Below are 26,962 nucleotides of genomic sequence, written 5' to 3'. Positions count from 1 at the left end.
TGATGCCAGTGTGGGATTTATAAAAAAATGCACACAGAGAAGCTCTTAGAGATGCCCCCTGTATTTTACCCAATCCTCTAGTGTAGGACTAACTAGTCTGTACCACCCTGCCACTAGCAGACGAGTTTCTGACCCCATGGAGTGAGGGCCTTTGTGATATCTGAGGCCAGAAACATAGCCTGCTCAGGGTGGAGGTGCTTCACACCTCCCCCCTGCAGGAACTATAACACCTGGGTGTGAGCCTCAAAGGTGCAGGCCTCGTGTCAAAGTGCCCCAGGGCACTCCAGCTAGTGGAGATGCCCGCCCCCGGACAAAACCCCACTCTTGGCGGCCAGTTTGGCGGGAAACTTAAGAAAAACAAGGAGGAGTAACCACTTCAGCTGGGACCCCACCTAAGGTGTCTAGAGCTGAAGTGACCCCCTCCCTCCAGAATCCTCCACCTTGGTTTGGAGCACAGGGATAGGAATGTGCCCCCCACCCCAAAGGGAGTGGGCACAAGGAGGGTTCAGCCACTCTCAGGGACAGTAGCCATTGGCTACTGCTCTCTAACCACTGTAACACCCCTAAATCTCGTATTTAAGGGATTCTCTGAAACCAACTCACCAGATACCTGGTGACCTGACAAAAAGAAGGAGGGCTGCTTAGCTGAAACCCCCAGCAGAGAAGAAAGAAGACAACAACTGCTTTGGCCCCAGCCCTACCGGCCTGTCTCCTGCTTCAAAGAACCTTCAAAAGACCAGCAACGCGTCTGGTGGGACCAGCGACCTCTGCCCAGCTCCAGAGGACTGCCCTGCACCCAAAAGGACCAAGAACTCCTGGAGACAGTGTTCTGTCTAAGAAAAACCAACAACTAAGGACTCCCACCTCACTCCGGATGTGTGAGTCCTGATCCCTGTGCACCAGATTCCCACGGCCCGTGTCCAGGTGGTCCACACAGCAAGAGAGGGTCCCCAGGCGATTGCAAGCAAGTGCCCACCCTGGGTTGACCTCCCCACCCCTCCATGACAACGCCTGCAGAGGGAATCCCGAGGACCCTTCTGACAGCGAAGCTCCGGATGAAGATATCTGACACTTAAAGATACATTGCACCGCAGCCCCCAGGCCTTGGAGAAACTGACACCCAGTGCAGCTACATTCAGCAGGCGGCCCTCCTCACTATCTGACCTGTGGTGTGCCCGAGACACCCCCCGTACCTCACCTGCAGCCTCTGAGTGAACCCTGGGGTCTCCTCATAGCCCAGCATTGGAAATCCAATGTCCTGTTTGCACCCTGCACCCGGCCACCCCTCTGCCACTGAGGGTGTGTGATTGGTGCCTAATTGTGGACCCTCTAGTCCCCCCTGGTCTGCCCTCTGAGCCGCAGGTACTTACCTGCAGGCAGGCCTGAATCCGAGTATCCCCTGTCTCCATAGGAGCCCACTTAATAATTGCTTATTTTTTACCTCTGCACCCGGCCCGCCCCGTGTTGCTGGTGGTGGGTGTTTGGGGTTAACTTGAATCCCAACCGGTGGATTTCCTAAACCCAGAGACTGAAACTGTAAGTGTTGTACTTGCCTGTAAAATGATCTAACTTTTCTTCCCCCCAGGAACTTTTTCTGAAAATTGCACTGTGTCCATTTTTGAAACAGATTTTTGCCAATATTTCAAGAACTGTATAACTTACAAATTACAAACAAAGTGCTGTTGATACATGTGTGAAATACGTATCTATTGAAATACTTACCTGCAACTTGAATCTTGTGGTTCTAAAAATAAATTAAGAAAATATATTTTTGCTATATAAAAAACATGAGTCTGGATTTAAGTCACTGAGTGTGTGCTTCTTCTATTGTCTGTGTGTGTACAACAAATGCTTTGCACTACCATCTGATAAGGGTAACTGCTCGCCCACACTACCACAAAAGAGAGCATTAGTAATATCTACTTTAGCCTCTTTTAAGCCTCTGGGGACCCCCTGGACTCTGTGCACACTATGGTGGTCATTCTGACCCTGGCGGTCTTTGACCGCCAGGGCGGAGGACCGCGGGAGCACCGCCGACAGGCCGGCGGTGCTCCAATGGGGATTCCGACCGCGGCGGTAAAGCCGCGGTCGGACCGGCACCACTGGCGGGGTCCCGCCAGTGTACCGCCGCCCCATTGAATCCTCAGCGGCGGCGCAGCTTGCTGCACCGCCGCGGGGATTCCGACCCCCCCTACCGCCATCCAGATCCCGGCGGTCGGACCGCCGGGATCCGGATGGCGGTAGGGGGGGTCGCGGGGCCCCTGGGGGCCCCTGCAGTGCCCATGCCACAGGCATGGGCATTGCAGGGGCCCCCGTAAGAGGGCCCCTAAATGTATTTCACTGTCTGCTGCGCAGACAGTGAAATACGCGACGGGTGCAACTGCACCCGTCGCACAGCTTCCACTCCGCCGGCTCGATTCCGAGCCGGCTTCATCGTGGAAGCCTCTTTCCCGCTGGGCTGGCGGGCGGTCTGAAGGCGACCGCCCGCCAGCCCAGCGGGAAAGTCAGAATTACCGCCGCGGTCTTTCGACCGCGGAACGGTAATCTGACGGCGGGACTTTGGCGGGCGGCCTCCGCCGCCCGCCAAGGTCAGAATGAGGGCCTATATCTCATTTAGACATAGTATATACAGAGCCAGCTTCCTACATATTGGGCCTGATTCTAACTTTGGAGGACGGTGTTAAACCGTCCCAAAAGTGGCGGATATACCACCTACCGTATTACGAGTCCATTATATCCTATGGAACTCGTAATACGGTAGGTGGTATATCCGCCACTTTTGGGACGGTTTAACACCGTCCTCCAAAGTTAGAATCAGGCCCATTGTGTTCTATTTTTACGGAAAATTATTCCAACCAAGCATTGCCAGATGAAGGATTCCAGTCTTGGACAGGGCCTCTGCTGTTGTGTGTGCAGCTCATATAATCCAGCTCCCATGCTGAGCCTCTTCACAGGTGACAGCACTTGGGGAGTGAATTTGTAAAAGATCAGCTGCTGACTGCACACATACCATTCTCCTGCTGAACGGACAGTGCTTTGATATGGCTGCCAATAACCCATGGATCTTGCCAGAGGACCAGCTTCAAGCATTCTTCTCGCAGGGAAGGCTTCACACAGTCTTTCCTCCCTAGCGCTGAATTTCATACTAAATCACTGTCACTTGAGTCACAATCAACAGGCGCCATGGCAAGTAAATTGCACAACTTAAGTGGACTCTCTTTCGGGGTGTACTTGCCAAAATGAACAAACTGTGCTAGAAAACACTTTTTGAAAGAATTCTATCCCAAGGATACACAGTTGATTTCATTTACTTTTTACAATGTTCCAAAACTCTTGTATTTTGTAGCACTGTATTTAGAATGTGGAAGAATCACTTGGCAACAAGGGTGAATCAGAATGTTAAGCAGTAGAATGAGGCAGTTACAGTCTGAACCTGCCAGGGTCGGTTGTATGTGACTGATCTTCCTTGATTTCACGAATAAAGAAGATAAAGAAGAGGAAGCGTTGTTGCATTATTCCCTCAGTGGCGACGAGGATGGGATACCAGTGCTATTTGTGACTTTACCGACCCTGGCAACATTGAGTGAGTGACATTCAGTGGACCTAAGAGGGTTGCTGGCAGGAATTCAGGAGCAAGGCACTGTGCGCAGCATATAGATGTCCTGTGATGTTTTAAAGTGCCGTTATTGGTGTTGCAGTAAGAATTTGTGTGCTGGCAAATTTGCTGAACTTGGAGTACGACGCTTACCTCGCGCTTCATAGCGGAGCTGTTGACACGTCACGTGCTTACTTGTTTTCGTTCAAGTAGGCGCGCGAGCTCCGCAACACTGTTCATGTTTACTTCTTTTATTATCCAGGCATTTGAAATACATCAGCTGTAGTTTGCAACTTTATTATAAGGCAAAAATGTGATGCACCTGTTTTGCAATTTAAAAAAATGTATGTATTTATATATGTAATTGAACCTAATTTGCCAGTGTGAATCACAATTTAATACTTTGAAATTACCACTGAATGCATTGTGGCCAGCAGGACATTTCTTGCATGGAGTATCTTTGTGTTTCAACAATGTTGTTGAAATGACAGTTAAACTTGCTTTCACTGAAAAAATGCACTGTCCACACACCAATTTCGAAGCTTAATTTTACCATTCCATTGAAGTGAAGATATTGCTTTATTGTTTTACATTGAGATTTTTTAGCAGACAATTCAGAGATAAATTCAGAAATATTATTTTTATAACAAACCCAACATGAAACTTTAAAAAATCCCCAATATGCCTTTGGGTTCCACAGCTGACCTTTTTTACAATGTTAGGCTTTATTTTCCTGATTTGTCTGATGAAATTTACAGTGTTTACAAGTCTCCAAAGTTAGTACATGTTTACTTTAAGCACCGTGCATATCCTTTGGATTTGTGATGTGTTACTTCATAGTATGTTTTTTTATTGTCAATCTTTGTGCACGCATATTGGTTGTCATCATACTCATGAATGTAAAAATTGCACTTTTGTTAATTTGCTCAAATTTGTGGAAGTGACAGAGGAGGTTGAGTCGTCAGAATGGCTCAGTCTGGTAGTTTTGTCCCGGAAATCCAATGGCAAAATCAGAATGTGTGTTGATCTGAGAGATTTAAATGAAAATATTTGGATACACAGACATCCCATACCAAATATTAATGAGTTGTTAGCTGGGGTTCAAGGTGGTAATGAATTTTCAACTTTGGATTTATCGAGTGCTTACCACCAAATAATGATACACCTGGAGTCAAAACATCTCACATCTTTTATTACACCAGAGGGTGCGTTTAGATTCAGGGGCATGCCATTCGGTCTGGCATCTGCTTTGGCAGTATTTCAGAGGGTTATGCAGAGTTTATTAGGGAAAATTGAGAATATAAGGCTTTTTCAAGACGATGTGTTGGTGTGGGCAGGAAACATGGATGAACATGATTACGTGATGAGAAAAGTGTGTCGAATCTTGGAGGTTGCGGGTTTGATGGTTGAATTAAGTAAATGCAAGTTTGGATGTCCGACGTTAGAGTACTTGGGACACACAATTTCTGGGGATGGTATCAAACCAAAAGTAAGGTTGTTAGAAGCAATTGAGTAGGAACCTAGTCCTGCAGGCAAAGATCAATTGAGATCATTTCTAGGGCTGGCAGAATATTATGCCAAGTTTGTAAGAAACTTTGCTGATGTGGCACAACCTTTGCGTGAGTTAATGAAAAAGAATATGAAGTACGCGTGGACGGACGGGTGTCAACGAGCATTCGAGGATCTTAAAAGGAGTGTTATTGATGTTGTTGAACTGAAACCTTTTGAAACTCATAGACACAACAGATGCGAGTATGTATGGTTTGAGGGCTGTTCTAATGCAGGTACATGAGGGAAAAGAACACATTGTAGGGTTTGCTTCGAGAGCATTGAAGGGTGCTGAAGTGACTTATTCTGCAGTAGAAAAGGAAGCACTTGCGTGTTGGTGGGGGGTTCAACATTTTAGGAATTACGTTTGTGGCAGGAAGTTTGAGTTGCGAATGGATCATAAACCGCTGATAGATGTGTTTACTATGAAGGGGGCCGGTCGAGCATCATCTAGAATTGTGAAATGGTTGTATTGATTACAAGAATATACGTTCTCAGTGAAATATGTTCCAGGTGTGAGTAATGTGAATCCAGATTGCTTATTTAGACTACCTTTAGAGAGTCCTGGTGAAGAGGATGACAATGATTGGTTGGTTGTGGATGTTCGAGATATGAGAATTAAGGCTATAGCAGAGGATGTGTGGAGGACAGCTGTTGAAGATGATGCAGAGATGCGTGTGTTGAAGGAAAATTTGAACAAACCCTGGCCCAAGTTAGGCGGAAATGTTGACAAGTTGTAAAATTATAAAAATGTATGGTCAAAACCTTCAGAGCAAAATGGGGTGGTAAGAAAAGGAGACAAATTGGTTGTACAATATAGTTTAAGGGAGCAGGTGTTGGAGATATTGCATGAAGGCCATGCAGGTATGTCAGGTATAAAAAGAAAGGCAAAGGATGATTTCTGGTGGCCTGGTATGGACCGGGTTATGGAAAGGTTTGTGAGAAATTGTTTGTGTTGTGCAAGTAGTAATACGACACATGCGTGTGAGAAGATGCCGGATGTTACTGTACGATTTCCAAGCAAACTATGGCAGAAAGTAGGGATGGAAGTATGTGGTCCGTTTGAAGTTGGAAGTAGTGGGAAATATTTTGCGATTGTGATGATGGACTACCATTCCAAGTGGCCGGAGGTTAGTATGGTAAGAGAGATCAAGTCTAGTGTAGTCATAGGGTTTTGTGAAGAAATTTGGAGAAGGGAAGGGTATCTTGAAGTTTTGGTGATGGATAATGGCCCTCAATTTACATTGAAGGAATTCAATGATTATTTGTTGTGCTGTGTGGTTAAGCACATCAGATCGGCGGTAGCCCATCCCAGAGAGAATGGATTGGTAGAGAGGTTTAGTAAAGTACTAAATGAGAATATACAGTTGTCACTTCGGAGTGGGTTGGAAGAAGGAAATTAAGAACTTGTTATGGAGCTATCATACTACTTCGCATTCTCTTAAAATGGAAACTCCATTTATGTTATTGAAAGGGAGAAAACCGTGTACTATTGCGGTACCCGGGTGGATGGGAAGAGCAGGAAGGGGTGTGGTTAATGAAGAGAGTTTGTTTGGTCACGTGAAAAAGCTGCAAGAAAGATATTATGAAAGGTTAACAAGTAAGGGTGGGAAAAAACGGTTTGTGGAAGGAGATTGGGTGTGAACTAGAGTGTGGGAAGGTAACAGAAAGGGTATATCAAGATGGTCTAAGCCCAAACAGGAGATTAGTGTGAGAAGGTATGGTGTGGTCTTGGATGATGGAAAGAGATGGAATTCGGAGAGTGTGGTCAAATGTAATGAGGGTGAGATGCAGAAGTGAAATGTGGTGGAAAAAGTGGAAAGTAGTAAGTGTGGGGAAAGTGTTGTGAAGGAGGTGGAACAAGGAAGAATAAGGCTTAACAAGAGACTTAGCAGGAAACCTAGTTATTTGAAGGAGTATTATACAGAGTGAATATGTTGTGTACAATTGCTAAATACGATGTTATAATTGTATGTTTGTTTTCTTTATGTTATGAACCAGTTGTTGTTTTTTTTTTTTTGGTCTTGTTACAGTGGGGAGAAATGTTGTATTTTGTAGCACTGTATTTAGAATGTGGAAGAACCGCTTGGCAACAAGGGTGGAATCTGAATGTTAAGCAGTAGAATATTGAATGAGACAGTTACAGTCTGAACCTGCGAGGGTCGGTTGCATGTGACTGATCTTCCTTGATTTCACGAATAAAGAAGATAAAGAAGAGGAAGCGTTGTTGGATAATTCCCTCAAAAACCATAGTGAAGAATACCTGTGAGCCCTTGTCACCCAGAAAACCTTTGATCAGAGCTGTACATTTTGACACCTTCAGCTGGCAGTATAATTCTTGCTAGGATTTTCATATATTTACGCTATATTATGTTATGTGGTGTTATGTGATGTGATGTTATGTTGTGTTGTGTTGTGTTATGTGTATTTTTACAACACATGAGTCACCAAGGACGGTCTCATGTTGTGGAAGCAGGAACTCTATGTGCTGAATCAAGGCCCGGAGAAGAACTAGGTCTTCAGTTTCTTGTGGAATTCAAGAACTGAGCGCTGATGTGCAGGGGCAGGACATTCCAGGCTTTAGGAGCGAGGTAGAAGAAGGCACAACAGCTGGCTCTGGTTCTGTGTATACAAACTGCGCAGGGTGTTGCAAGTAGGAGTTTGGCTGAGCGGAAGTGTCGGGCAAGTTAATGGAAGTTCATGCAGTTGGTGAGGTACGTGGGGCCAATGTTGGTAAGCTTGGTATGCGTGTGTGTGAGAAGTTTGACAAGTGCTTGTTTGTTGATTGGGAGCCAGTGGAGCTCCGAGGTGCGAGGTGATGTGAGGTGGGAGGTTAAGGGTGAGCTTGATCTGAGTATTGCACTTGAGTCTTCCGGTCAGTCGGATTCAGTTGATTTCACCATGAAGTGGTTGCTGTAGCCCAGCTACCTGCTGAGTAATGAGGGCTCGCGATTGCGTCACCTGAACTCTGCAGTTATTTGTCACAAGATGTTATTGTCTTATGTAGTCGCTGAAGCCATTAACTAGCATCGTATACCTAATATGATAACCATAAGCTAAAGTGTTAATGAGTGTGTTCCTAAATGATCGTCAGCTTTAAAGCAGAATACTCTGCTGTGCTCTATTCCCAAGCACAGCAAAACGTCTACGATTAGTTTATATAAAGGACAAAATATGTTTTTCTGATAAGAAACTGCTTTTAAAGGCAACATTGAAATGTAAGTATACAGACCTTTATTTTCAAACATAAAATCAAATTAAACTAACTTTTCTGAGACAACGGTAACGAATTGTGTTTTTGCCTCTCTGTTTCAGCACAGCTGGACGTGGACTTCAGATTTGCAGTTCTGCGTGGAAGCACAGTCTTTATCTGCTTGGAAGGTTTTTGGACTGTATCGGAAACTTTCTGCAAGGATAACCCTTTCAACAGGGCCCAACCTCCCATTTGGGATAGAACATGTCCACTCTGAGTCTTTCCAGTCCCATTGAAAGTTCAGTGTTAGGACATATGTGAAGCTAGACACCACTGGACTTTCCAATGTGAAAACTAATGAAACTAGAATTGTGGTGTTTATCTGTAACCTACTGAACTTATGGCCACTCTGATAAGACTGCAGAGCTCAAACATGATACAGAGGTATGTCATTCATAGGATTGTAAATTAATTGGCCAAACATTAAGTTACAGAAAAATTCATAGAACTATGCGCAAGGAATGCATTAATAACCACAGACTTTACCCTGCTCATGTCAATCTCCTTTGTCCGATATTTAAAAAAAATGGGAGCACTTAGAAAGAGACAAACACTCCATACAGTAATTCAACTCTGATTGTCAATGAGGGTGAAACAAATAAAATAAAAATGTGTTTGAATACAGCATAAATGTATTTTCGTTCCTACATATGGAAGGGTAACATATGTCAAACGTGAACAGGACAGACCGGGGCAGTGCTTAATTTGTAAAAGAGAATGTACCGGAACCCAAAGCCCTTCTCTTAAACACGCGGCTGCTGCAATTAAATGTGGTAACACGGAATACTGAGGAGGCGTAATCCTGAAGCCATCTCGGGCCTCTTCAATCCATTTACATCCCCTCCCTGCCCCTTCACTTCACTCCAGCAGCTTTATACTTTCTCCCTTTGTGACGTCTTTTCGTTTTTCCCTTTCTCCGTCTCTCCCATATGTGTCTATTGCTCACAGCAAATGCTTGAGGCAGAAGAATAAGCACCGGCCCGCAAAAATAAGTGCTGGTACTCAGCACCGGAAACAACAAGCACAAATTAAGCACTGGCCCGGGGTGAAGTAATCCCAAGAGACTGAGTTTATATAAACCATTGACCGGAGTGGCCTTCTTCTTGCTATGTTGATTGCAACACAGAGTAAAAGAAATAAAACACACCAAAGTTAAAATGCAGGTGTGCTGGAGATAAAACCGTATTGTGTTATTGTGCATCCAGCTCACTGAAAGCTGCAACTCACATGTTGGGGTCTCTTTGATGACAATCGAATAATAAGGATATGAGCTCTGTCGTAACACTATTCTCGAACATGACTTACATCAAGGAGAGCATTTACAGGCTCACTGAAACCAACGCACCACAGCAGCCAGAAACTAAGCAAAATTTAAATTAAACACCACTTTTATTCTCCTTACCTTTGAGCAGTGACCAAAAAACTGAGTGTCTCTTCATCCCCAGATAGGCGGTTGGTATCAAAGATGACACTGAACTCATACTGTTAAAAGACAATGCATTTGCTATTAGTTGCAGAACTGGGGCTACATATAGAAAAACAATCACAACATACGAAGCTGGAGCAACAACTGTATAACAGCATGCACACTCTGATGGGCTGTTAACCCTCACAGGGCATTCAGACGTTAGCGACAAACCCTGTTTTGCAGTCACAGAATTTCATTTTAGTTCAGAACGCCATGACCTGTCTTGTAAGTTTTTTTTTAAAACTGTGTTATAAAAATGCACTTATTGTATATCGACCAGCATGCACCTGACAGTAAATAAAGCCACCCTATATGTGTGGAGACACATAAAACTGTAGGTTTCCAAGGTCGGATTATATAAAATACCTGGTTGGCGATAATTTCTACCAACGTGCTATCTGGCGCCATATTACACATTGTGAGTAGTGCAGTCTTTTTCTCCATTTGTTCTGGACGTCTAGTCAACACTGTCTCGGCAAAACCATGTTTGCATTTCCTAGGCACAGCATATTGATTACATAACACTTTAACAAGCCAGCTGACATTTTCAGAGACCTGAAGGTCACGAATACGGATCCGGTCACTGCAGAGCCAGCCTTAAATCCTCCAGAGGTCGGTAAATTACGATTAGGTTGAGTGATAGTAACATCTACTATTTACAGCACCATGGCTCTCAATACAAATGGCCACTTAATTCTGGTGAAGCCAGTTACCAGGTTTCAGAGATTACAGGAACACCAAGGATCTGTATGGTCCAGGACAAAATGAAAATTATTGCAAGAATTGAACCTGGAATTACCGATTCCCAGTAATTCCTCATTTTTTAGTGGAGCCTCAGGTTCCCATTGGTAATGGCTGGATTTCCCCCCCCCCCCTTGGATTACCAGTATCCCTACAGTTGGTAACTCCTGAGTGAAGAAATACATACCCTGTTCCCTAGTCACTCACAGTCAGGGCCGAAAAATTGGGAACATGTGGTACGGAGTTTTGTTTTTTAAAAAATCATAATATTTTGTAATACAGTTCTAAATACCACTTTGATGCAAATTAGCACCGCTTCGGCAGTTTAGGCAATGCAGCCTTTACTTGCAAGTATTAGTCCACTGCCGTAATTACTTTCACACATGAACCTTAATTCTCGTTGCCAGAACAATACAGATTAGAAAATCAAAGATACCAATATGCTAACTGTGAAAACCGCCCAAAGATAGCACCATAAATCAACCTCGTCAATATTACGAACAGCACATGCAAATCTGCAGATAACACAACGCACCCAATAGCTGTCTTTACCATCATTGCTTCCCTTTCACGCAATTTACACGATTGGATCCATTTACCAGATCGATTCAGCAACAGCTCCAAATCTGAGACACAGCGGAGCAGGTAAAAGGTCTCCGCTTCACTCTCTGTGCAGTTCATTTATTGCGATCTTTCTGGGTAAAATATAGTCGCATCTATTATGACGGAAGCAGGTGCAGCGAGCCGGAGGCCTAGGAGTGTAAAGGGTCGGGGCACTCCATTTATGTTTGGCTTTTACCACCCAATCAGGTGTAATTGGGGGGTGGGTCCATTTTCCTTGATTACACTAGGACCCTGGGCACTCTTGATCTCCCACTCGATACAGAATGCCCAGTAGTCTTATTTTCCAGAAACCATGTGCCTGACATCAGTACCCACACCTGTCCTCAAGACATCAGCAGACACTTTTGAAAAATATTTTTTTCTGTACCAGCAGGGGCGACTCCTTCGCTATGACAAAGGAGCATCGCACCCCTGTCTAAGAGCCAAGAAATGAAATATAAAATGATAGTTGCACTATCATTTTATTTTTCATCTGCTGGCTCAGCCAGCAGTACAGGGGATGGGTGAGGCTGGGCCGGGGGAGAGTGCAGTAAGTGCGCATGTGTGTTAGGCCAGCTGTCTGAGGCTGGCCAAACACACATGTGCGCTTAGGTTTCTCCAACCTGACGGTATACACAGCCAGGCTGGAGAAACTGTACAGACCTCAGGCTTGTGTCTGAGAAGCAGTGATTGCTGATCAGACCAATCCTGACGCTGCTTACATGCTATGTTTAGCATGTAAGCAGCACCAGGATTGCTGGGGAGCCTGTGCTAGTGTCCCAGTGAATGCTGGGACAGGACACCACATGGAGACAAGAGGAGTGCGAGGCGGCGGGAGACGGAGATAAGGGTTTTTTTCCCACTCCATCTCCCTATACTCCCACCCCTCTAGTTTATATTTTCAGCAGCCGCCGCTGTGCATCAGGGTAATTTGACAAACAGAACAACAATCCTGCTCCTAGAAATAGGATCTGATAACACACACAAGGAAGGTGAATTTTTGATTGTGCACTTAAATCTACTTTTATTATAACAGTGATCTGGTGAATTAACAAGAACGTTCGGAGTGCTCCATTGAAACACATAACACCATAGATAATTTTGGCAGCAAATATGACGATAATGGAGGTTTCATTGTTCAAAAGCTGGTTGGCAGGAAGCAATACTGCTGCCTAAATTTTGGAGCTTATCTAATTTCAACTTTCCTAGATCCAGCCACAGAAAAAAACTGAGCTATATGTGTGCAGAAGAGTGCCCTTGTTGGCATGGTTACCCCATACTTTTTGCCTGATATGGATGCCAACTTTGATTGAGAGTGTGCAGGGATCCTGCTAACCAGGCCCCAGCACCAGTGTTCTTTCCCAAAACCAGTACCTTTGTTTACACGATTGGCACACCCCTGGCACCCAGATAAGTCCCTTGTAAAAGGGCCCTGTGGCAAGGGAATGTCCCCAAGGGTTGCAGCATGTATTATGCCACCCTGGGGGACTCCTCACCAAGCACATGCACACTGCCTTTGCAGCTTGTGTGTGCTGTTGGGGAGAAAAAGGCATAGTCGACATGGCACCCCTCTCAGGGTGCCATGCCCACAAACAACTGCCTGTGGCATAGGTAAGTCACCCCTCTAGCAGACCTTACAGCCCTAAGGCAGGGTGCACTGTACCACAGGTGAGTGCATAGCCGCATGAGCAATACGCCCTTACAGTGTCTAAGTCCATTCTTAGACATTTTAAGTGCAGTGTAACCATATTGAATATATGGTCTGGGAGTTTGTCATTACGAACTCCACAGCTCCATAATGTCTTCACTGAATACTGGGAAGTTTGGTATCAAACTTCTCAGATAAATAAACCCCCACTGATGCCAGTGTGGGATTTATTGAACAATGCACCCAGAGGGCATCTTAGAGGTGCCCCCTGTATTTGACCCAATCCTCTAGTGTAGGGCTGACTGGTCTGTGCCAACCTGCCACTAGCAGACAAGTGTCTGACATCATGAGATGAGAGCCTTTGTGCTCTCTAAGGCCAGACACAAAGCCTGCTCCGGGTGGAGGTGCTTTACACCTCCCTCCCGGCAGGAACTGTAACACCTGGCGGTGAGCTTTAAAGGCTCAGGCCTCCTGTTACAGTGCCCCTGGGCACTCCAGCTAGTGGAGATGCCTGTACCCCTCGACAAAGCCCCACTTTTGGCAGCAAGCTCAGCAGGAAACTTAGGAAAAGCAAGGAGGAGTGACCACTTCATCTGGGACCATCCCTAAGGTGTCCAAAGCTGAAGTGATCCCCTTCCTGCAGAATCACCCATTTTGGTTTGGAGAACAGGGACCAAGAGGGTTAGGAATGTGCCCCGGGGGCACAGGAAGGGTGTAGCCACCCTCAAGGATACTAGCCATTGGCTAGTGCCCTCTGACCCCTGTGACACCCCTAAATCTTGTATTTAAGGGCTTCCCTGAACCCAGCTCACCAGATTCCTGCTGGCCTGTCTCCTGCTTCAGAGAACCTGCAACAAGAAAACAATGCATCCTGCGGGTCCAGCGACCTCTGCCAAGCTCTAAAGGGCTGCCCTGCATCACAAAGAACCAAGAACCCCCGAGGACAACTGCGCTGTCTGAGAAGAAACTACACCAAAGGACTCCATAGTCTCCCTGGATCCGTGAGTCCTAACCACTCTGCACCCAACGCCCACACACCGTGTCCAGGTGGCCCAACTGGCTAGAAAGGATCCCCAGGCGATTCCGAGCAAGTCTCCACTATGGGTTGCCCTCTTCTGCCCCCAACGATGCCGCCTGCAGTGTGAATCCAGAGGACCAAACTGACCGCAAAAGCTCCAGATGAAGATATCTGACTCCTAAAGGTACACTCCACCCGCAGCCCCCAGGCCTTGGAGAATCCTAACACCGGTGCAGCAAAGTTCAGCAGACAGCCCTCCTACCTGTCCAGCCTGTGGTTTCCTGAACCGACCCCCTGGACCCAGTCTGCAGCAAGTGACCCCTGGTGTCCCCTCATAGGAAAGCATTGGGAGCCCAACACTCTGTTTGCAACCTGCACCGGCCGCTCCTTTGCAGCTGAGGGTGTAAGTTCGGTGCCTACGTGTGGCCTCCCCACCAGTGCTCCTCTATACCCCCATATCTGCTCTCCGAAGACACGGGTATTTACCTACCAGTAGATCTGAAACCGAATGCCCCCAGACTCCGTAGGAGCTAATGTTAAAATTGCCTCAACTATGATCTCTGCACCAGGCAGGCCCCGTGTTGCTGGTGGTGGCTGTTTGATGTTAACTGGAACCCCAACCTGTGGATATCCTAACCCCCGGAAACTGGAACTGAAAGTGTTGTACTTACCTGTAAAAATGTATTACATTTTCTCCCCCCCCCAGAAACTGTTCTGAAAATTGAAGTGTCAACCTTTAAAACAGATTATTGCCATTATTCAAAAACTGGACAATTTACCAATTCCAGTCAAAGTGGTATGGATGCCTATGTGAAATACTTACCTGCAACTTGAATCTTGTGGCTCTAGAAATAAATTAACAAAATATATTTTTGCTATATAAAAACCATTGGTCTGGAGTTAAGTCATTGAGTGTGTGCTGCTTCTATTGTCTGTGTGTGTACAACAAATGCTTTGCACTACCCTCTGATAAGCCTAACTGCTCGACCACACTACCACAAAAGAGAGCATCAGTATTATCTACTTTAGCCTCTGTTAAGTCTCTGGGGAACCCCTGCAATGTGTGATGCTCTAAACCAAGCCATTGCATTGGAGAGGCCTCAGCAGCTGAAGAGGGAACTAAAGAGAACTTGGGGAGCAAGCTGTGGAATGGGTTGGGCGCAAGGGATGCAGAGCTTGAGAGAAGTGAGAGAACAGTATCGAGGGACGTCCTCTGAGCAGCATTTGGAAGTCTCCTAGGAAGCAGAAGGGACAGCCCCCTCTGCCTATTTGGTGTTGTTTGTCCAACAAAGTATGCCTTCAAACACTGTAATGGAGAAAGAGTGTGAACATGGATAATGAAGGGTGGGCTGTACTACTTTTGGGAGCTCTTTGACATAGCTTGTATCTAGCAAGATGTGTGCATCATGGGCCCTACTTTACATAAAACTCTAGGTATAAAGCAATCTAAAGCACACCTTTTCTGAACACATAGGTTCACATTTATGAGGAACAAATCCAAGAAAAAACTTTGTGTCACAGGACCATGAATAGCAAGATCCAGGCATAAAAGAAGTATGTTGCTAAGAATAGAATGTCTAAAAATAATGGGATAAACGTCAACAACTAACTACCTGGAAGAGGGATCTTCAGCACCCAGAGCCACAGTGCTTTTTCTTACAGTCTCATATCCCTTTGCAAGCTGATGCCACCCTAGACTTTCTCGTGGAGAATTGGTACTCATTGGGTCCTCTGGTGGACACCAAGGCCTCGGCCTCGATTACAAATACCCTGGAAAAAAATGATGTGTGCTAAGGCTTGTTACTAGAAATTTCAGATTACGTATCCCACTACAAAACCCTAACCTTTGAATTTTCCTCAGGTGAACTTTAGGAAGTCAAATCTTCTGATGTTTACCACGGGGAAATGCCTGGCAAATGATGTCCCATTCGGACTTTGGTAGAGAAAGCACTAAAATCCAAATGGTATGCTCCTTTTGTTGGGCAAACCTCAGGATAGGCAATAACTTCACATTCCAATACATTCTGAACATTTTGGTGTGGATTTTATCAGGTGGAGTAATTTTCACATCTGACACCAGGGCACTCAGAATCCAGGCCTTAGATTATTCTCACTAATAATTTGGTGCAATGGTTTCCCAAAAATATTGCAATAGAAATATTTATTTTACTCTACATATCTACTCTTAATTAATTAAGTCCACCATTATTCCTATTTTTTTGCATTTTCACTGCTGAACATTCAGTGGTGACGCCGTAATATATTTTTACTATTTTAATGTCACTCTCTGTTTGGACTTAACACTTTTATCTCTTAACTTTTAATCTTTTTCAATTATTTTTTCCTGCACCCCCACTGCTTCTTGGGGAGAGTTTGGCCCTGAGTTCAACCTGTGCAACCCAAAGACGACCCACTGTCACATCAAGGAAAGTTTTCGCTGCCGCGTGTGAAGAGATGGAATAGGGAGAGAAGGAAGCTAAGCTAAAGTGTATTCATCGTTTAGTTAGGCTGGCACTCACTACTAGTAGTGAGTTCCTCAAAGTAGAAATTAGGGACAGAGAGAAAGATCAGGAAGAGTATGTCTTCAGAGATTGCGTCCGGAATGGGCTGGGGAGTAAAGTCACAGCCAAGGCTAGTATCTCTGTGTTTTGACACTACCATGTTCATATCTCACATAGGTGTCTGGACCCAATTTACTCACAATCACACAATCCTTCCATATTTCCAAACTCCAATTTCTGAATCTCAGGCTGAGTACCTCCTCTAGGTATTTTGGGTTTTACATAGGGGATTGTTTCACAGTCGAGTGTTGATGGAAAATCCTTCTATTTCTGGAGGAAAATATAACTGTGGCATTTCCTCCACCCCAGAAACAGTACGGTGAAGGAAACTCAGATAATGTATTCTCATCCGGACTTAGCACTTCCTCGAGATAACAGGGGGAAGGGGTGGATGAGTGGGAGGGAGGCATCTTCAATTATTAGTCACTTCCAAATAATTAATGTAGTAGGTATGTGCAGTTAGCCTCATTCTGAAAGCATTACTCCAAATTGTATGGAGTAGTAATTCTGCCTGTTTTCTGTTGAATTCCACCCTGCACAATTGGAAGTTTTACCACATGCAGAATTGAACGTAATGGAACCACCTGCTTCACCACTCACAGTTCCCATCTCTCTGTTGAAAATGTGAGTGTAAAGGGACTCAGAATATGGGAATAAAGGCATGCATTAAAAGGCCAGGTAATTCCAGACCAGCTTGTTATTCCATTTTCAAGGTCTCAAACCTGTAATAGCCATTAAATAGGCTGATGCTGCCAGTCAAAATCATTAATATTCAGAATGGGTCATACGTGTTCCTGGTTTGTACAGATATGGGACTGATGCATAGCTGTTGCCTCTTATGTGGCTGCACAAAGACCTACTACCCCTCTACTACCGAACTTTTCATCTTCACTCCCTAATCAGAGGATCCGTAGTCAGCCATGTTTCTGGTGATTTAGAAATATACCAATCAGAAAATCATGCCTAATTGACTGGAAATCTGAATTTCCTTCTCTAGGACTCTCCTTCACTCCCTGCAGCTTACCCTCTGAACTGGCAACAGTGCAATAGTCATAGCTATAAGAACACCTGAATACATTTATATATTTACTGTGATTGTCCATGGTTTCTGAACTTGGCTATGGTATTCATATTTACAGAGTTCCAAAGCGATCTGAAGCACCCAAAAGGTTATTTCTTGACTATATCAAACAAATACAATAATATTGATAAGCAAATTGTAAAACTTCAGTGTCTAGTTTTCGAAATCCAGAAACTTTCACAAGCACTACATTTGTACAAAGATGATTCAGGGTTTAAGGTAGCTCCCATTTCATCATGGACAGCTATCTCTGCAATGTGGTGCATGACATATAGGCAAAGGTACATATGGTGTCATCTTGTGAGGTTGGTGCAAAAAATGCTCAGGAAAACACCATTACTGTACATTTTTAACTGACTCCTAGAGAAAAACGAAGGCCCAGATTTAGAAAGGGTTCGCGTTGGGTTTGAGTTTCTTTTTTGATGCAAACCAGATGCAAAATTATTTTTTGGTATTTACAAAACTAATGGCTATTTGTGTTTTATTGTCTAAAAAGAAAAGAAAGGAAAGTAACACAGTGCAATGCGTTGTCAGGTAGGTGCTCCATGGGTGGTGACTGGGAGCTTTAGTGCATCCACCAATGGATTTTGATGCAAACCCATATCCTACAAAGACTTGTAGGCATGAATTTTCACCAAAATCCTGCAGCTCCCCGAGAGTGGCATAACCACGAAAAATATCTATTTCATTTTGTTACTTCCTCTTTGCATGTGTGGTGCACAAAAAGAAGAAATAGCCTCAAAGGATACATTTTGTGCAGTAAGACTATCCTGTCAACAATGAAGACACCCTTGCACTAATGAACAAGGGTTCCTGTGTTGGCACTAGGGAGCACAAAGTGCATGACGGGAGCGGAATTAGGCCATTTTTTAAAGTGTGACGCAGTTCTGCTCTCCCCAGGTGATGCAACGCAGCACAGCAACTCTGCTTGCTTCACTGTGGTGTACCACTCGTTATTAAATCTAACCATAAGAGTCAGTTAGAGAAATCAACCAGGTATTAGTGACTAATGAGCTGAAACTTTCTTTGTGGCGGTTTGTCCACATGTTATTAACCATACATTACTGTTTTAACTGAGCAATTCTCGTAATCTGATACTCTGGAATTAATTTGTGCAGTAATCTCCATTGCAGCCCCAGTACTTCAAGATAGCGTGTCCTCTTCAGTACTTCCATCGCAGCTGCTCCCCAACAACATCTCTCCCACATTTTAAGATACAACCCATAAATAGATTGGCTATGGTGGTATTGAAGAATCAATATCAATATTCAAATAATCCAAACATAGCAGCAATTTCCTTCAGGTGTTAACCGAGTGAATCTACATGTGCCAAAAACCCAGAACTGAAGGTACATTGTACCGAACATGGGCTAAGGCCAATAAAAGGTTTCTGATCACTCACTGAGGCTTACAAAAAGGAAATTGAGGGGTTTCATGACTGGTGGACAGGCATGCATACTGAAAGTAAGAAGGGCAGGGTGAGAGATCCTGCAGCTAAATACAGGAGGATGTACTGCAGTGATCAGACAGAGGGCCACGATTGGTGGAGAAGTGTGGCCAGTGTCTAAGGAGAGTATATCGGGCAATACCAATGAAGATGCACAATCCAAAACTGTCACCACAGGAAAGCTCAAGTATATTTTTCCAGTGCTGTACATTTTAAGACTAAGATTATCTATTATAAAAAAGGTATGTTCTTGACCAGATGCACTGCCAAGTGTAAGTCTTAAGCAACAGATGGATCTAAGCCTGAAAGGGGGATGTGGTCTTTAGATTAAACCTATAGTGCACCTAGTTGTGCATGGACACCAGCTAACAAAAGCGAACCCTGAAGATAACAGTGCTACTAAAAACCAATGCCAGCCAGATTTGGGGAACAAAACCTTTGTGGGGACTCTTTTAGATTTGTGCCCCAAGAAGCAGTTCATACTTTGGAAGATATATAGCGTAGGGAAAGTTAAAAAAAAAACAGTATTTGTCGCCATTTAGAGGATTTTCCACACTACCTGTATTAAAAAGTGAAAAGCCAGGCCTTCTATTCTATGATTAAAAAAGTCTCGTAGCAGGAGTGATGGACCCAAAAATGTCAAAGTCCTGGGGCGGAAAGCTCTGGCTCCCCTCCCCTTGTGATAGCTCTGGGGCCAGCTTTGCTAGTCCTTAAATGGCACCAACTGAGATACGAAATAGTGAGGCTGTGGAGGACGGTGACCAAAAGCCAAGTTGCCGCTATATCAAACATTAGAGGCTGCCGCCTTCGAAAAATAAACCACAAGTGCAGAAAAATAATTTCTGTCAAAATACAGAAAAAGGGAACGAGAGGTCATTAGCAGAGAATATCAGAGAGCACTGAAGTCTGCTCCGAGACTGGTGGAGGCCTACCTTAAATGCTAGGAGCTTTATTTGAGAGGCTGTTAATTAAAGAGCAAATTGCTTCTAAGACATAACAATCAGAGGCTTTTCACTATTTGACCTATGAATGTGTTATAAAATGCATTGACGGGTGTCATCGCCAATAAACAACGCATGACTCCAACCACCAACTTCTTTAATGTATTTTAATAATTTATATTCTGGTAAAAGGTTATGGTCTAGATGAAAATATTTATTGCTATTTTGCAGACAAGTAAGAAGCACTTTTCAGTCTTATTTACAAATATGTTCTGTTGGAACTCTCTGGCAGGTTTTAATAGAGACCCCGGTGTAAAGACCCTTGTATTTAATTTTCTTATCTCTGGCTTAATCAGATCGTAAATGCAGATTATTTTCCGTCCGTGTTCCCTCGGCATAACCTTGAATTAGCCTTGAGCTAAGTGTCTGTCCTAAGCCTTAGCGCTTCTGGTCAGGGTGCAGCAGAGACACAGTTCCAGCACTGTGTGGTCATGCGAGGTCTTTCACGTCATGAAGGTCATGCTGGGGTCTAAGCCCCCAGTGCCCACTCCAATTAATCAAACTTAAAGTTATTGACAGCTCAACAGCTGCCAGCCTAACAGATAAACACATTAATAAATGGAAGTTCAAATGTTCGGATGAACTGTAGGAGAATACCCACCCCTGGTGGCTCAGTAATAAGATATATTAGCTGTTAAGTATTTATGTGTATAATGTGGTCTTTACAATTCCTTTAGGGGCTTTCAGAGAGCGCGTTTCCTCCCGGTGGTCTCCGTATTACCGGGAACGTGATCACAACCAGCTTCCTCGCTGGGCCTAGAGGTGGCTAGAGGGATCAATGCCCTCTGCCCCTCAATCCACGACAGCCAGATGGGTCTGCCTGGCGTGTCACAGAGATGCCCAGGCCTATTACTTAGATATTTTGCCAGAATATGGACGGCCAAGGAGGCAAAACAGTGTCTGATTACGTGCGCTCTGGACTGGGGATTGATGTTTCCCACATTCTATAAAATCCACTACCATGAGTTTTGGGATTTTCCTGGTTCGGAAAATAGCACCTATTACACGTTTTCCTGTGTAAAATGGGGAATTACATGCAGATTTGTGTGCTAGAGCACCAAAACTGGTGATAATTTACAATTTTCCTCGGGTAAATTTTAGATGATCTGACCTGCAAAAAGTGACGCAGGAAGATGAACAGGATTCCATACTTACCACACAATTTGATGCAAATTCTCGCTTGCGCTTGGCAGCTTGCATTAATCTGGAGCATTGCAGGAAAAAAAATCCTGCCATGTGGCGAGTGGCGGAATTTGGCTAGAACTCAGTGTTACAAAAGTAACGCAGAGTCACCAAATTACACCAGTCGCGCAGGCGGAATGAAACATTCCACCCACCCCTAGGCACAGTGATATTATCTCTGAGAGACGAACATCTACTGTCATAAATTTTGCTCAATTATGCCAGCGAGCCCTACTCAGTAATCGCTGAACATCTCACACTTCCCATACGGATATGTGCATAGCATGGTCTAGTGTTTGCAGCTATGGAGTTAGCCAAGATGTTTGGATTTTACTAAATTCATACATGTAGTGTACTTCCTTATTTCGACTTTCACCCAGACCTCTTCATCCATTGGTCAGCTATTGTGCCAGTCATATTTGTCTTTCACCCACTATAGCATACAGCATGGGCAAAGAGTCAGTCCACTTTAGCCACTGCCTAACTACACTGTGAATGAAACGTTCTGTCTTTTCTCAACAACACCAACACAAAATACCTGGGACTACGACGACGCATGCTTTTGAGATTAAAAAAACACATAATTTTGCTTTCAGCCATTTTTTTTAGACTGATGAGGGCCTCACAGCTTCCCTAACTATGAAGTTTTGAAAACACCGTGACAAAACAAACAAGCACTGCCAAAGCCAAACACTGGCAGCCAACACTGGACATATCGGCCTTGCCACTGCCTGTTTTAATATGCGAACAGTGCACTATATATGCCCTCACTCAAAATCACAACAAATGTTTGAGATGAGCTCACTTCTGAGGGAGAACTGCAATAATAGCAATACCACACTGATCCCCCTATACAAAATGTGGCCTCCCAACAGCTATGCAGTCTGGTGACTGCGATTTAAGGCAGTGGTGGAGCATCCCCACTTGCTAGGCCCAGACAATAAACAGGCACTCTGGTGACCTTTCTGACCATAGGGTCACAAGCCTGGGGCTTTACCACAGTACCAGACGGAACACTGCCTTGGTCTTCCCAGTTGGTTATGTCCCAAGTTTGATGCGCTACTTTTTATCTGGATTTTCAGTCTGTCCAATCATCACAATGCCATCTCAAATTGCATTTTAAATAAGATGTCGAACTTGTTCGTAGTTATTTGGTGCTTGTTTCAGGTACTGGCAACCGGGGGGAACAAAATAGGACTTGGCACAGCCTATTTGCACCAGCATCATGAGTATGAGATGAACTTCACCCTTTTGTGCCAAGGTTCGAGTCAGTGTTAATAAACCTGTAGTGTGCTTCAGTGATTTCATGTCCCTCCACGCAAAGTATTGAATCTATACAGGTAAGATTGCTGAGGTGTGAGGATTAGTAGTGCACAGTGCTTTTGTTACGAACACAGGAAACTGTTCTCATACTAAAGGGATACAATGGAGAGTGTACTTAGTGTTTCGATATTGGCCACTCTTAGGTGCCCGGCAAAAACAAACTCAAAGATCTCTATTGGATGTACTGCATTTGGCATTCTGTCATTTCTACACCATCATACACCACAAAGTCGAGTAAGACAAGCAACAAGGTTTGGAAGAAATAAATACAATGCAGGTCAAAGAAAATGGAAGAGTTGGAGCAATGCACCTCTGCCCTTTGAGAAGAAGAAGGCTCTTAATTTTAATTTTAATTGTGGATGGCTCGGACGTTCCCATTTCTTAATATTACAGACACTAGTAATTGTGGGGGTGCTTCTTATGCGTGAAAAGGGGACGGGGTTAGGAGTTAAAGACAGATAATGCATTTTGGGGAGGTTTAAATTGATTGGAATAATGCTAAACTCAATAATGAAAGGGTAATATAAAGTAGCACAAGGATGGAAATGCTCATCAAAAGAAGTGCCAGTGGAGTAGGAACGTTTACATTTCATCTTTTGTTTTGTTTCTGGAGATTATAAAATGACTCAAGACGTCTCTGGCACCTCTATCCTCACTACCATGAACATAGGCAGTACTCGCCAGAAGGTAAGGGAGCTGCAAGGCATGCCATACACGCATCACACACTAACAACACACCAGGAGAGCGGCAGAATATTGAGAAACCTATTGTCTTCAGAACTATTGGTGGTGGGGTGTAGTCTTCAGAACTATTGGTGGTGGGGTGAAGTCTTCAGAACTATTGGTGGTGGGGTGTAGTCTTCAGAACTATTGGTGGTGGGGTGTAGTCTTCAGAACTATTGGTGGTGGGGTGAAGTCTTCAGAACTATTGGTGGTGGGGTGTAGTCTTCAGAACTATTGGTGGTGGGGTGAAGTCTTCAGAACTATTGGTGGTGGGGTGAAGTCTTCAGAACTATTGGTGGTGGGGTGTAGATCGATTACCATAGCACTGCTCAAGCTTTGAGGCCTGTTCCTTAAGGGCAAAGCACTAACGCAAACATTAGAGTGAGGGTGTGTTAGAGGGGTGGTGATCTCTGTGGTACAGTACACCCGACCCACAAAATAAGCAAATGACCAGTTTCTGCTCATGCAAAAGTTGTCAAATTACAAGGTCGCCATTCCTCTGGTAGTGGTACCTGTGTGTAGTTTGGGTAACTGTATTCAGAAGAGAGGTGTGTGGGACCTGTAACTGTGGTTCTGTATCTTTTTGGTAAAGGTCCATTCACTGATTCCATATCTGGCTTTAGGGTCATTCATGTTTTGACCCACCGGCGATAATAGATCACGCCACTGTATATTACATGTATTATACTGACCCACAGCAGTGTGGCATGCCAGCAACAATGACAGGCTGCACCTTTTTCCTGGTAGCACTAATGTCAGTCTAATGATCGCCAATATATCAACAAAAGTATAGAGTGAGCTGGTTAATAGGTTAGCTTGACCTCAGACACGTTTAACATGTTCACTCATACCCTGAATACTGCATTGTAGCCTCACGTTTCATGTCCGTGCTCTTTGCCTAAGCTAATATGCTCTGATTTTGTCACTGTACCAAAATAAATAATATGAATAACTTGGTATTATGTAGCGCTAAATATTGCAGTCCTGCAGCTCCTACGTGCTGTGATTATCAATACTGCACAATTTATGTTGCTCAATTTACCCACCTCAGAAGGAAGAACCCGTCTTTCTATGATATTAATTCATGACCTCCAGACCACCTCACTCTGTCAGTGACAAGCATTCAGCCGAGTAAGCCCTTCTCCTGGCTAGCCAGAGGCATCCATGTTTGCAGCTGGCAGTGTGTGCTGGTGTCATGGCTGGCTTTTATTGCGCTGGGTTGTTGCTATCATGTGCTTCCACTTGTGATACTTTCCGACTCATTCATGTGATTTGAGATAGCATAATTGGCACCAAGAATTAGTTGTCAATTTACAGGGGGTTGCTTTCTTTCACGACAGTCTGTTGCATTGATTTGCATATTTGCTCCAGTTTTACTGCACTTTAAGTCTTTGTCTTCCATTTATGAACAGACATTATGCATTCTCAGACATGAGTCCTGAGACCCCCCATATCTTTCCTCATTTGGAATGCACATGGACACAGTCTTCAGCAGGATGGAACAGTGGGTCGGAGAGGAGGTCCATCAGGGAGGCTAACCCGTCCATTCCATACCTACCACGTCACTGAAGAAGTTACAGTCTTCAGCAGGAAGGAACAGTGGGTCGGAGAGGAGGTCCATCAGGGAGGCTAACCCGTCCCTTCCATACCTACCACGTCACTGAAGAAGTTACAGTCTTCAGCAGGAAGGAACAGTGGGTCGGAGAGGAGGTTCATCAGGGAGGCTAACCCGTCCCTTCCATACCTACCACGTCACTGAAGAAGTTACAGTCTTCAGCAGGAAGGAACAGTAGGTCGGAGAGGAGGTCCATCAGGGAGGCTAACCCGTCCCTTTCCATACCTACCACGTCACTGAAGAAGTTACAGTCTTCAGCAGGAAGGAACAGTGGGTCGGAGAGGAGGTCCATCAGGGAGGCTAACCCGTCCCTTCCATACCTACCACGTCACTGAAGAAGTTACAGTCTTCAGCAGGAAGGAACAGTGGGTCGGAGAGGAGGTCCATCAGGGAGGCTAACCCGTCCCTTCCATACCTACCACGTCAATGAAGAAGTTAAACACCATACTTATTTCAAAAACAATATTCCAAATTCAATTCAATTCAGGTTAAGCAACATGCATCTTTTGCTCTGAACGTAAAAGGTAATGCCTATATAGCCTTGAAGGTCGAACGAAAGACATCAAGGCTTGGTTGTGAAGTTGCTGTGTCAGTTAAATACTACTGGAAAATGTGTCCTTAATGGCACGGATGTTTAAAACGCAAGCGTAACCACGCTTGCCAGAACAACGCATGGTTTTCCTGTACCTTAACCACGCATGTGCTGAACTACGTGTATGCGTGGTTAAGGCACAGAAAAAGTCATGCATTGTTCGGGTGCGGACGTGGAGGATGCGGTGAGGTAAGTGAGTCTGGTTCAGGGGTGGGGAGTGGATTAAGGGATTAGGGTGGGTGGGAGTTCGTTGCGGGCTATGTGTTCTTTTAAGGGGCAGGGGTGGGGCAGTTTGAGTATTATTTTTTAAGCGCTCAGAGTTGGGGGCGGGCTATTGTTTTTTAGGGACTGGAGTGGGTGGTTTGGGTATCTTTATTATTTTGGGCTTAGGGTGGGGGACGGTGTAGTTTATTTTTAAAGGGGGGGAGCTTTAAGGAAGGGCGGGAGGAGAGAAGAGGAGGAAGGATCAGGAGAGGACGCGGTGAGGTAAGTGGGGTTGAGACAGGGTTGGTGGGTAGTTTTTAGCAGTGGGGGTAGATTTAGGGCTTAGGGTGTGAGGTTTGTTTTTAGTTTTAGTTTATAGGGGAGATGAATTTATTTTTAGGGGTCCGGGTGGGTGGCAGGGTCAGGGTAATTTAGTTTTTAGGGACGGGTGGGAAACGGGGTAGTTTATGCTTAAAGGGGAGAGGGAAGCTTTAAGGAAGGGCAGGAGGAGGGAGGAGAGAAGAGGAGTAAGGATCAGGAGAGGACGCAGTGAGGTAAGTAGGGTTGGAGCAGGGTTGGTAGGTAGTTTTTAGCAGTGGGGTAGATTTAGGGTTTAGGGTGTGTGGGGGGGTTTTAGATTTAGTTTTTAGGGGGAGGGGTTGGGAATTTATTTTTATGGCTCAGGGTGGGTGGCAGGGTCAGGGTAATTTATAGGGACCGGGGTAGGGAGGTCGGGATAGTTTTTGTTTGTTAGGGCTTAGCGTGAGTGAGGGGGTCGGGGTAGTTTACTTATTAGGAGGAAGGTTTAGGGCTCAGGGCGGGTGGGGGTGTCAAGGTAGTTTTGTTTTTAGGGGCAGGGTTAGGGGGATTGGGTAGTTTTGTTTTGGGGCTGAGAGCAGGTGGGGGTAGGAGTAGTTTACTTTTTAGGAGCTGGGGGATTTGGAATCTTTTTTTTTTAGGACTCAGGGTGGGTGGGGGTGTGGGGATAGTTTAGTTTTATGGGGCAGGGGTGGGGGTCAGGGACTTTTTTTAGGATTCAGGGCAGGTGGGAGGTAGGGGTAGTTTAGTTTTAGGGGCAGGAGTTGGGGTTGCTATAGTTTTTTTTCAGGGTTCATTCCGGGTAGTTTAGGTATTAGGGGTGGTGTCGTTTTTGGGCCTCAGGGCGGGTGGAGGTGGGTTGCATGACAGAACCACGCATGCCGGTTCTCATGCGTTTCCACACATGCCTTAACTAGGCATGTTTTTACAATGAAATTCGTTGTAAATGCATGTGTGTTAAAGACATTCGTGGAAACGATGCGGTCATGGTTCTGACCATGTTCTTAAGGCATGCAGTGTTCCAGCATGCGTGGTTCCATC

The 26,962-nt window shown here is 44.8% G+C and overlaps 1 protein-coding gene across 1 annotated transcript in view; it reads right to left on the bottom strand.

The window, feature by feature from the left end:
- Positions 1 to 26,962, bottom strand: part of ITGA9 (integrin subunit alpha 9) — an 818,222-nt gene that overhangs the window by 170,420 nt on the left and 620,840 nt on the right. The window contains exon 20 of the mRNA XM_069215150.1: positions 9,799 to 9,878. Within this exon, the coding sequence (XP_069071251.1) occupies positions 9,799 to 9,878 (80 nt within the window). The remainder of the gene's footprint in view (positions 1 to 9,798; positions 9,879 to 26,962) is intronic.

This window comes from Pleurodeles waltl, chromosome 2_1 (genome assembly GCF_031143425.1).
Source record: "Pleurodeles waltl isolate 20211129_DDA chromosome 2_1, aPleWal1.hap1.20221129, whole genome shotgun sequence".
Taxonomy (NCBI): Eukaryota; Metazoa; Chordata; class Amphibia; order Caudata; family Salamandridae; genus Pleurodeles; species Pleurodeles waltl.
The sequence above is the reverse complement of the archived record's forward strand: the minus strand, read 5'-3'. Positions and strand labels throughout refer to the sequence as shown.